This window comes from Hemitrygon akajei, chromosome 32 (genome assembly GCF_048418815.1).
Source record: "Hemitrygon akajei chromosome 32, sHemAka1.3, whole genome shotgun sequence".
NCBI lineage: Eukaryota > Metazoa > Chordata > Chondrichthyes > Myliobatiformes > Dasyatidae > Hemitrygon > Hemitrygon akajei.
In genome coordinates, this window is record NC_133155.1 from 13,036,798 (window position 1) to 13,049,778 (window position 12,981).

The window sequence follows — 12,981 nt, forward strand, 5'->3', positions numbered from 1 at the left end:
TGATGATATATGATTGAGATCTATAATTTTCACTTTATGCAGTGCTTTCCTATTTTTCGTTAACTTCAGTTCATTACATTTATGGGAACCTTCCCATCACCTTGTGGAATTTTCCACTTGTGACATCTTAGAAGCTTTAAAAAAAAATCAAATTTCAGCGGTTTACAGATTTTATAATTTTGTATAAGGGATATGTAACCTATAATACAAAGACCTGCTTCTGACAGTTTTGGTGTGTTTGCGTTTTTGAATTTGGGAATTGTTACTTTTCTCCTTTTTTTTCCCAATCATATGGTCAATTGGTTGTTTAGGGGAATGGTAATATACTGTGCATCAAAGTGCAAATTAAATCAAGTTTTTAAAAAATTGTCTAAAATGCTGAAGTATTTGCATTTATTGATAAAGTACATTGATAGAGAATATAATGTAACTAATACTGTTGAAAGAACATATCAAGATTTATTTAACTTGAAGTGTGTTTTCTCCCAGATTCGGATGAGGAAATTTTTGCCTGCAAAAAGGTGAAGAGAAAACCTCTACAAGACAGCGACGGTGATGAAGATTTAAGTAATGCAAAAAATGTTAGCAGTTCCAAGTTGGATAGTGCGACTGATAATGAGGAGCAAAACCAGAACAGCAATGCTGTAGATAAACGCAAAAGCAAAAAGTTACATCGAGTTCGGAGGGTGACAATGAACAGTGGTGAGAGTGACTCTGATACTGACAGTGACTGCCAAGCTACAGTAACAAAACCCTGTTTTGTGAGCAGTGAAGATGAAGCTGAAGACCTACAACCTGGAAGTTCTCAGTTAGATCGTTCTTCAGGTAGTCAAGAAATTCATAAAAGTTCAATGTTTCATGAAGAACAAGCAACTCAAAAGAAGAAATCCCAGCGATCACGAGACAAAAAGAAGAAACAACTAGAAACAGTTGAGAAACTGAAAAGAAAAAAGAAACAAAAAAAGCAGGTATTGAAATAGATCCTTAACACACATAAGCCAACTAAAACTTGTGTTCAATGACATTTTAGATTTTATCTTGGTTTTTGGAATAATTTGGCTAGGTTAATCACATTAAGTTCTCTGAATACCTTAATTCTAGGAAGCGTCTGCAGATTTGAAGACTGCAGATGATAGCGGGTGTCTATTAAACAACAGTGATCTGTTTGAGACCGAAATGGATGATGAGAATGAACTCATTGGAGAAGAAAATGAGTTTTCGTTAGATGCCATACGAACAGCAGTGAAAAAGAAAGCAAAGCAACCTAAAGTGAGTGAAGCTTGATTGTTTTTTAAACTTGCATTTTTGTAAATTTTGTGGCATGATATTAACTGTTGTTGGAATATGGCACCTCCAATTTTAAACTGATATCTAATTGTGTTTTGTTATTACCCCTTAGTTTTGCAGGCTCTGGACAATTTTAGATATGAAGTAAAATTAAAGTTGGCATTTTTTTTTTAGAGCAGAGGTGGGAGAGGGGTGATTTATTTGGGGATGTTGTTAATGAGGTGGCATGCGTTTAAGATGTTGAGTAGAAAGGTAAAAGAAGGGTAGAAGATTAATTTTCTTCCAATTTGGCCAATTAATCTCTGGTTAAAGGGTCCTGGAGGGTAACACTTCTCTTGTTTAAGAGAAATGTAGATTTAGCTGTTAGTATGTCATAATTCACATACCTATGATACGAGAGCTAGGAAGAATAACACCATTACAAATTAATATCTTCTGTGTTGTAAATATCTTTGCTTCTGTAATGTTACTCCTAGTTTGCAATATTTTGTCCCACTGGCCAGAGAAACATGCATCAGTTTGTTGACTTTAAGTATAACATTGAAGAAGAATCAAGTGTAAGATTAATCAGTGCATGTGCATGTGATGTACTTAGTATATTTTCATTGTGATGCGTTGTGGCCATTTGGCCCATCCATTCAATGCTGGCTCTAGGAGCATTCATCACTTGTTTCACTGAAACCAAGTGAAAGTTAATGAATTTTTCTCAGTATGTTTACCATTAGCAAAAGGTGACTTAGAATCTGAAGATGTAGAATCCTTGTGGGTAGAGTTAAGAAAACTGCAAGGGTGAGATGACCTTGATGGGAGTTATTTACAGGCTTCTGAACAACAGCCAGGATGTGGTCTACAAATTACAGCGGAAGGTAGAAAAAGCATGTAAAAATAGCAATATTGCATTATTCATGGGGCATTTCAATATGCAGATAGATTGGGAAAATCAAGTTGATGCCTCCGAGATGGCTTTTAGGAGCAGCTTGTGGTTGAGCCATCAGGGGATCTGCAATTCTGGATTGGCTGTTGTGTAATGAACTGGATATGATTAGGGAGCTTAAGGTAAAGAACCCTTAGGAAATAGTGATCATAATATGATAGAATTCACCCTGCAATCTGAGAGAATCTAAAGTCAGGTGTATCAGTATTACAGTGGAGTAAAGGGAGTTACAGGAACATGAGAGAGGAGCTGACCAAAGTTGATTGGAAGGGGACACTAGCAGGGATGATGGCAGAGCAGCAATGGCTGGAGTTTTGGGGAGCAATTTGAAAGGCACAGGATCCCAAAGACGAAGAAGTATTCGAAAGGCAGGATAACGCAACCATGGCTGACATGGGAAGTAAAAGCCAATATAAAAGCAAAAGAGAGGGCATGTATAATTGAGCAAATATTAGTGAGAATTTAGAGAAATCAGAAATGTTTAAAAAAAACAATAACACCCCATATGAAGGTAAGCTAGCCAATAATATCAAGTGTTTTTTTTCAGATATATAAAGAGTAAAATAGAGGTGAGGTTAGATATTGGACAGCTGTAAGAACGATGCTGGAGAGATGGTAATAGAGGAGAATGAAATGGCAGACAAACTGAATAAATATTTTCCTTTAATCTTCACTGTGGAAGACACTAGTAGTATGCTGGATGTTTGAGTGTGTCAAGGGGCAGAAGTGCTTGGGAAACTGAAAGTTTTGAAGTTAGGTTAGTCACCTAAGCCTGATGGACTACACCACGGGGTTCTTAAAGAGGTAGCTGAAAAGATTGTGGAGGCATTAATAATAATCTTTCAAGAATCAATAGATTCCAGAAGACTGGAAAATTGCAAATGCAACTCCATTCCTTAAGAAGGGAGGGAGGCAGATGAAAGCAAATTTTAGGCCAGCTAACCTGACCTTATTGATTAGGAAGATGTTGCAGTCAATTGTTAAGGATGTGATTTTGGGGTACTTGGAAGCACATGACAAAATTGGCTAAAGCCAATGTGGTTTCCTTAAGGGAAAATCTTGCATAACAACTGTGTTGGAATTCTTTAAAGAAATAACAAGCAGGATAGATGAAGGAGAACCTCTGGATAAAAACACAAAATGCTGGCAGAACTCAGCAGGCCAGACAGCATCTATGGGAGGAGGTAGTGACGACGTTTCGGGCCGAAACCCTTCATCAGGAGTGAAGTAACATGGGATGGTCGAGGAGGGATAAGAAGTGGGGGGAGGGATGAAGTAGAGAGCTGGGAAGTGATAGGCTGAAGGGAAATGGGCTAGGGGGGAGGTGGAGAATGATGGGAAATAAGAGAGAAAGAAAGGTAGGGCTGGGGGGAGATTATAGTGAGGGGGGAAAAAGAGAGAGAAAGAGAAGCAGACTAAAATTATAGATAGGGATGGAGTAAGGGGGGGGGGCAGGGGTATCAATGGAAGTCTGTGAGTTGAATGTTCATGTTGGCAGGTAGGAGGCTACCTAGGTGGGAGATAAGGTATTGCTCCATCAACCTGCGTGTGGCCTCATCGTGACTGTAGAGGAGGCCATGGACAGACATATCGGAGTGGGAGTGGTCTGTGAAAGCCCACTCTCGGCTTTCCTCAGGGATCGCTCCCTATGCAACTCCCTTGTCCATTCATCCCCCCTATCCCACCCCACCGACCTCCCTCCAGGCACTTATCCCTGCAAACGGAAGAAGTGCTACACCTGCCCCCACACTTCTTCCTTCACCACCATCCTAAGCCCCAGACAGTCCTTTCAGGTGAGGCACCATTTCACCTGCGAGTCAGCTGGGGTGATATACTGTATCCGGTGCTCCCGATGTGGCCATTTATACATTGGGGAGACCTGCTGCAGACTGGGAGACCGTTTCGCCGAACACCGGCGCTCAGTCCTCCAGCAGTGGCAGGATCTCCCTGTGGCCACACACTTCAATTCCACAGACCACACCCACTCCGATATGTCTGTCCATGGCCTCCTCTACCGTCAAGATGAGGCCACACGCAAGTCGATGGAGCAATACCTTATCTCCCGCCTAGGTAACCTCCTACCTGCCGCCATGAACATTCAACTCACAGACCTCCGTTGATACCCCTGCCCCGCCCCCCACCCCATCCCTATCTATAATTTTAGTCTGCTTCTCTTTCTCTCTCTTTTTCCCCCCTCACTACAATCTCCCCCCAGCCCTACCTTTCTTTCTCTTTTATTTCCCATCATTCTCCACCTTCCCCCAGCCCATTTCCCTCCAGCCTATCATTTCCCAGCTCTCTACTTCATCCCTCCCCCCTCGACCATCCCATGTTACTTCACTCCTGATGAAGGGTTTCGGCCCAAAACATAGTCACTACCTCCTCCCATAGATGCTGTCAGGCCTGCTGAGTTCTGCCAGCATTTTGTGTTTTTATTTACTTCCAGCATCTGCAGATTCACTGGTGAGAACAGCTGGATGTTGTGGTACTTGGACCATCAGAAGGCCTTTGACATGGTGCTGCACTTGAGGCTGCTAAACAAGATAAGACCCCAGGGTATTACAGGAAATATATTAGCATGGATAAAGCATTGGCTGATTGGCAGGAGGCAGAGTGGGAATAAAGGGATCCTTTTCTGATTGGCTGCTAATGACTAATGGTGTTCCACAGGGGTCTGTGTTGGGACCGCTTTTTGTTTTGCATTGTATGTCAACATTTTGAATGATGAAATTGATGACTTTGTGGCCAAGTTTGCGGACAATATGAAGATAGGTGGAGGGGCAGGTAGTGCTGGGGTAGCAGAAAGGCTGCAGAAGGACTGTGCCAGATTAGGATAATGGGGATTGAGGTCGCAGATAGAATACTGGGTCAGGAAGTGTATGGCCATGCACTTTAGTAGAACGAATAAAAGCAAAGATTATTTTCTAAACGGAGAAAATTTAAAAATCCGAGGTGCAAAGAGCTCTGGGAGTCCTTGCAGGATTCCCTCAAGGTTAATTTGCAGGTTGAATTGGTGGTGTGGAAGGCAAATGCAATGTTATCATTCATTTTGAGAGGACTAGAATATAAAAGCAAGGTTGTAATGCTGAGGCTGTATAAGTCAGTAGTGAGGCCTTGCTTGGAGTATTGTAAGCAGCTTTGGTCCTCTTATTTAAGAAAGGATGTGCTGACATTGGAGAGGGTTCAGAGGAGGTTCACAAAAATGATTCTGGGATTGAAAGGAATCATATGAGGAGCGTTTGATTGCTCTGAGTCTGCATTCACTGGAATTCAGAAGAATGATGGGGGAATCCCGTTGAAGCCTATTGAATGTTGTAAGGCCTTGATAGAGTGGGCGTGGAGAGGATGTTTCCTATGGTGGGGGCAACTAAGACCAGAGGGCACAGCCTCAAAATAGGTCCTTGATTAGTCAGGGCATGAAAGATGGGGAGAAGGCAGGAAAATGTTGTTGAGAGGGAAATGGATCAGCCATGAAGAAATGGTGGAGCCAACTTGATGGATCGAATATCCTAATTTTGCTCCTATGTCTTATGGCCCTTTGTCTACTAGAGATTGTGCGAAATACAAAATTCCTGCCTCTTCCTTGCATAAGTTGAATTTGGACATTTTGAATGACCCTTGGGAGCCAAGGATATTGTTCCAACAATTGTCTCAGAAGTGAAATTATATTATTTGTCTTTGTACCCTATCAATATTACCTTACTAGTCTTGGCTGCCGTGGTTTCCAGTTGTGTGAACAAGAGTACACCAAGAAGCTAGAACTTTTGATAATTGGCATTATTTAAAAAATATATAACTGATATTTGGAAAAAGAAAGGCTGCTGAAAGCATCTAAATAGAAATTAATATCACAGACTGGAATATTGCAAGGCTTTGCTTTTCATAGCCTTGCAATTCACGAAGAAATAAATACAGATGTGTACCAAAACTTCGACTGTACTCTTTTCCATAGATACTGTTGGCCTGCTGAGTTCCTCCAGCATTTTGTGTATGTGGCTCAGATTTCCAGCATCTGCAGTTTTTCTCTTGTTTGTAATACAGACATGGATCTTCACTTCTGACTTGAGCACAAATTTACATAGCATAAATCCTGTAGAATCTCAGCCAGGTGGAGGTCTGTTACTGAACTCCTTGTGGGATCCAGTGTTAATGTTATGATTCTGTCCATGGGTTTAGAATGTTGCTGTTAGTTTGAAATTTGCTTACATTTGAAGTTAAATACTAAAGGTTTACAATTCCTTGGTCTTCCTAATTTTCCCTGGTTAGAGCTGGTATTTGTTTTTTTTCTTGTAAGATAAAGATTGCAAGCCATCTGGGCTGATTCTGTCTTTGATTTTCAGTTCCTAATTTGTGATGGTTAACAGTTTGTCCTATTATAAGTTGCTTTGTTGTTAAAATGCTTGTATTCCATTTTAATGAGGATTCCTTTCATGTAGTTTTTAGACATCATGGATCACAATTAGATTGCATATTGAATCATGAAATGTGATGTGCTGCTGTATTTCTCAGTTTCTTTTTCTTATTCTAGAATCTTGGTCCTTCTGAAAATCTCCATGACTATGAAGAGCAAGGACATAAAGATGGGAAAAAGGTGATAGCATATGTGAATTTTATTTACTTCATTGTCCAACAGTGTAGTCCTATTGCATTCAGTCTGCAGTTTAGGAAAATGATGATGAAACTTCTGTCAGTCAGGGTTGACCATGGATGTTGAGTCTTAGCTGTCTAGATCCACAAGCCTGGACGTTACAATATGGGGAGCAAACTGTTGCCCATGTAGCCAGCAGCCCCGCCTCACAATTCTGATGAACCCAAGGAACGGTAGAGATCGATACGATTTGGCACCAGCAGTGTGGCAGGAGTTGCTAATCAACGTTGAACTCAATGTAGGACTCCCTTAGGGACTCCAGCTCCGGATTTTTCCCTCTGGATTTGCTCCCGAAGTCTTCCGCATGAGTGGGTACAGCCGCAAGGCAGCGGAGGGTTGAGATCAAAGTTTTCCTTCTCCTAGATGAGCTGACAAGCCCCAGCTGCCTGAAGTGACTGGTTTTAAGTTGCCTGTAACCTGCCTTTGCCCCTTCCCCTGTCAGTAGAAGCAGTTCCACCTGACTTAGTAGCTAAACCATACATGAAGGCTAGGAGCTGAACTTGGTTGTCAGAGGCTATTTGAGACACATACCATTTTCAGCATTTAATAGGTAGTGGGAGCTTGTCCCCACCACCACTCCCAGCTGTAACAATCTTGAGGAACCATTTAAGAAAATAACCTCTCTAAAATTATGTCAATAGTCAGTTTTTTAAATGTTGATAAAATTGAAGTCCAAGTCATTTAAAAGAACTTTAATGTGAGCTCTTTTGTTTCCCGTTACAATAATTCCACTGTTGACCTTGTCATTGCCCATTACAAGTTATATTTCTACTTAACTGCCTAATAAGATGGTTAGTTCTTGCATTGCTTGCAACGTTAACAAGTTAACTGTGGTGCTCTCGTTAAAATGCTCAACTTGATCTAGTTGATATTTTTCAAGTAAATCTCCAGTACTCTGCTGCTTGACCATTTAAAATATATATATTAGTTCAGCATTTTCCTTATCAAGTTGTTTTCGACCAAGCTCTGGTTCTGACATTCCTTTTTAAAATCACTAGGTTCATTACGGCAGTTATAATTCTACTGGTTAACCTCTCTTTTAACAAAAACAAGGTGTCTTGGAGTACTAATACACATTGTAATCAAATTTGCTTGTTCAGCATTGCCAAAGTCTGGAGAGTGGCAGATTAATTATGTAGTTATACTAGTTGAGCTATAACTGCAGTATCACAGAGAAAAAGTAGCTGGTATTGCAAATTCACTTGTTTAATCATGCTTCTCCTTTGCTGTGATAGCTAAATACAAGAGAAAATCTAGAGAAGCTCAAGACAATTCTTTGAATGCAGTCTACAAACAAATTACTTTTATGCCTGCTAGGACTTGCTTACTATGTATTAAATAAAAGAAGTGTTCAGCTTTCTAAACAACTTCCTGAAAGTTCCGGAGCATTACATTGTCCTGACATTTGTAATTTAAATCTGAGTCATTTGAGACTGCTGAATCTTTAGTTTGAATAAAAAAAATCCATACATGAGACCATTTTGATTCTCCAGTTTAATGTTGAGCATTTTAAAATGTTCTCCAAGCCATGGCATTTATCATCTTTTGCTTTGGTTTTAATCAGATCATTGCATTCTTAACATCAGAATACTTTAAGCAAAGCAAACCTTTACTCCTTATTGTCCAAAGTATTTCTGGAGAGGCTCAGAAGTGTGGATTTGGCTTTCAAAATATGCTTATCTGATCAATTGGTAGTTTATCAATGAATAGCAAAAGAATAAACTCCACCTGCTCCATTCTTCCAGGGTCAATTCACCTTAACTTGCCCATCAATCTTCTGCTTGCTGACTTCCATTTATTTTCATCTACCAGTTTTAAAGCCTCTTTATCTGCTTTTCCTTTGCTTTTCCCCCCTCTTTCTTTCCATCTCCCCTTTTCTTTATTTTGTCTCTACCTAATACCAACTTTTTTATTCGTTAATCTTAAAAAGGTTCTTTGTCATTTGTTAAGGATGCTATATACATGCAATAAACTGTGGTGTTTGTTAAAAGTGCAGTCGGGTTCCAGAAAAATAAATAACCAGCAATGGGTATTGTGGCAGTTTCTGACGTTATGAAATAACATGAATATGGGGTGGGGGTACGGGGTTTAAAAAAAAAACCAACTTAGGATATGTGTACCTTATAACTAAGTACAGGTATTAAATCTGGTCCATCATCTACCATATGTTACGTTGTTTCATTACCCAGCGAAAAGTTTTGCATGGCACCTTCATGTTCTCATATACTGTATAATGCAGAAAGAATGGGTAATATGACTGATAGATCTGAAACATTCTCTGAGTTTTAGTTGATCAGTCTTTGCCTCATCCACATATAGAAACCCCTCCTTCTCACATCCTTATCAATTTCCTGGACACTGAATCACAAGTGTTAATACACATATATGCAGCATAAAATTTTAGAATGAAGTTGGTCTCGACATATTTTGCCCATCAGGAATAACAATAGGTTAATGAATAACAACACACACACAATGCTGGTGGAACACAGCAGGCCAGGCAGCATCTATAGGGCAAGCACTGTCGACGTTTCGGGCCAAGACCCTTCGTTAGGACTAACGTTCCGAAACGTCAACAGTGCTTCTTCCTATAGATGCTGTCTGGCCTGCTGTGTTCCACCAGCATTTTGTGTGTGTTGCTTGAATTTCCAAAATCTGCAGATTTCCTCGTGTTGGGTTTATGAATTATATAACTTTTTCCATGTTTTTTTAAAATAATCTTTGAACTCCATTAGGAGGCATGTGTGAAGCATAAACATTTCAAACAATGCTTTGAACCTAATGTTATTTTTCTTTGTTATAAAATCTGATAAGTTATCTGTGCACTTCAAGTATAATCCAAACCCTACTTTTCAGATTGTTCAAAGCATGTTTTCAATTAGAAATGTAATATTTTTTAAAAGTTCAAATTCCTATAAATGTGGCTATTCTACTTAGTGACAGTGCAACCTTATACTGTCAGAACTGTTGAGTTTGCAGAGATGTACACAAGCATTATATGTCCACATTATTATGCCACTGACTGATATGTACAGGACAAAATTATGGAACATGTTTTACCAGATCTTTTCTTTGGCTTGGCTGTATTTAAGAAACTCATACCATTAACTAATCGATTGATTGGGTTCAGTTTTCATTATTGGTTATGTATAGTAGGTAACGTTTGAAGGATATTTTCAAATTAGAAGCGTATCTTTACTTTCACCTTATACAATGTGTTTTTGATTTTGTTTAAAATGAAGTGATAACCTCCTCTAAATCTACAAGCTGAGTGTTGTGTACCATTCAGCTAATATAGTCTTCTAATATAAAGAAACAAACTGCAACAAATTCAAAGAGGATCAATTATTAATGCATTTATTACTTGCAAGGGAAGATATATTTCCAGTCAAGTTTTGTTTGGAAAAATAGCTTTGATCTTATGTTTCAACAAAAGCACTTTAATACTTTTTTTAACAAGAGAATAGTAATTGGGTTGCTCCATTCCATAACATTGCATTCTTCTGTTTATCCTTATTGTATTCTCATATTTGTTCTTCAGAAGCTCTATCCTGTCTACTTCTGTTTCAAAACATCCCCTCTGGCCATAAAACAAATTACCTGTCATTTTAAACAAAAAGCTTCCTCCCATAAAATACACAAACTTGTAAGTTTTCCCATCCAAATCAGCAAAGCACCATGGGATTTCATAGACTCCATTTTGTTACATTACATTTTACAAAGGTTACAAATTCATAAAGACTTCAGGGTTGTAGATATATTTCCATACTTGAGGATATATACCTTATTGAGGATAAGATTAAGAGATTGCTGACATACAATGCAAGGTCCTTCTAGTACCTAGCCCTTGAAAATATTTTTCATTGTTCATTTTGAATCTGCTTAACTTGGTTACTTAAAGTCTTGAATTATTCTATTTTTATGGGCTTTTTCCGCCCCCCCCCCCCAATAGGTACGAACAGAGAGGAAAGCAGCAAAAATGAGTAAGGAGGCAATGCGCCAGATTCACAGTGAAACACAACGATTGTTGCGAGGTGTGTTTTCAGAATATAGATCTATTACAAATGGCATTATATGTGAACATTGTTGATTTAAAGTTTATACTTAAAGACAAATTATATATGGAAATGTGGTAACATGGTGGAGAACATAACTAAATGTGTTTTCCCTGTGTAAACATTACATGATCCAAAACTTGATGTTTCATGTTTTTTTTTCCACTAGCTATTTCGATTTTGGTTTTGGAGTGCCTTGTCAGTTGGGAAGCAATGCATAAAGGGAGCTGTAATGTTTAGAGAAAAATAAACCAAAGCCGCTGAGGGACTGAATTCAGGATTTGACGCTGTATGATACGCCTCCAAATAACTACGTTTCAATTGAAATGAGTACACTGATCCTTTATTACAAACCCAGCAAAGCTGAAAAATTTTATAGCAATTTAAAAAAGCTAAATTAGTGATATAGCAAAATAAAATAACTAGTGTAATTAAAACGTAATTAAAATAAACGTTCCAATTAGCGTAGCTAAGCATTCAAATTAGTGGTCAGCAAAAAAAATCACCCCAATTGCCTCTAACTAACTAAGACAAAGCCTGAGTACATCACTACACTCATTTGCTTCTACTACACCCCACCCACGTGACAAATTACCCACAATAAACATGCAACACAGAATACAATACAGCCAGAAAATAGAGACATGGCTCCTACAGGAGTGTTATCAGTGAAGGAAGCCTATAAGCAGTTTAGGATTTTAGTGGATTGAAATTGATTGCAAGAAAGTTTTCAAGAAGAGAATTGAAGAAAGATTCAATAGGTGATCTGTATCTTACAAATCTGTTTTTAAAGAGGAATAAAAAGTAGACACTTGAAGGTACATTTGTACAAATCTTGCTTTTGATCCCTAAATTAAGAAAAGAGCATGTAAGAGCTTGGTTTAAAGGTAATGCTGAAACTGTTTCAAATATTTAAAAATTATTTGCATGCTTACAGACATAAAACGAAGTTTTGGTTATATGCTTTAAGATTGAAATCAATGCCAAGGAGGAGGGTAGTAATAACATTTTCATAAGATGATACCAAGGTTTTAGTTTTGAGGAGACTTGTGGAGCAGGAAGGAAAGTTCTGTTTTTATCATATCAGGTTTGTAGCATCTTTGAGAGGCATGCAGAACTGGAGTCCTTTCCTCATTTGCATTATTGAAACCTATTTGTCCAAGCATCAATACATGGTCATTAACTTAAAATGTTAAGTTACAAAAGGAGAATGGTTAAATTGATTTCTTTTCTGGAGGACATGCCAGGAAGATGTCTTGGCAAAAGGAATAAATATTTGTAAAAGTTATGAGTTGGATAATAGGGCTAGTATGAATAACTTTCAGAAAGCATATATAGGGAGTGTGGATTATATGACTTTCTCTTCTGTTGTAAATACAATGCTTCTGGATATCAATAACTCAATGATAGTCAATAAAATTTGGGTTTGATATTGTGGTATTAAGATTGTTTCAGGAAAATTGATAGTACTTTTGATATTCTCCCCCCCCCCAATATATTTTGAACCTTTGTGAGCATTTTTTTTAATTTATTTCAACATTTTGTACCCAATTAATAACCTGAAAAGTGTTGTAGTTGATTTTATTTTTTTTAAACTCAAGTTTATAGACTTCTTTCTCTGTCATATTGGTTGTTTGCTTTGTAAAAGATCAAAAGCAGCAGTCAAAAGATTCATCAACTAACTTCACCATTCCATTCAATCATTTGGGTTCTGATGTCAGTGGGAGGAGGGTTGGAGGAAAGAATGTAGAGGAGGAGCAAGATGACGCTATTGATCCTCTCAATAAGCCTTATTTTTTTAACCCTGAAATCCCATTGTTTAAACGTTTATAAGTACTGTTAATATTGCGAGCAGCTAAATTTTAGTAATGTTATCTTATTTTCCCAGAGGCAAATTTATCTTTGCCTTATCATCTGCCAGAGCCACAAACCATTCATGATTTCTACAAGAAACGTCCACGACCAGCCTGCCAAGGAAGTGCTATGTCATTGCTCAAGTAAGTTGTTTTAAAGCGAACGTAACTAGTATGTTTGGAGTAAAACTCCAACATCAGAAT

The 12,981-nt window shown here is 38.3% G+C and overlaps 1 protein-coding gene across 3 annotated transcripts in view; it reads left to right on the forward strand.

Annotated features, from left to right (window-relative positions):
* The window catches only part of LOC140719797 (claspin), a 44,578-nt gene that overhangs the window by 8,838 nt on the left and 22,759 nt on the right, over positions 1-12,981 (forward strand). For all 3 annotated transcript variants that reach the window (XM_073034675.1, XM_073034674.1, XM_073034676.1), the window contains exons 3-7: positions 490-968; positions 1,102-1,269; positions 6,750-6,812; positions 10,822-10,903; positions 12,813-12,921. In XM_073034675.1, the coding sequence (XP_072890776.1) occupies positions 490-968; positions 1,102-1,269; positions 6,750-6,812; positions 10,822-10,903; positions 12,813-12,921 (901 nt within the window). The remainder of the gene's footprint in view (positions 1-489; positions 969-1,101; positions 1,270-6,749; positions 6,813-10,821; positions 10,904-12,812; positions 12,922-12,981) is intronic.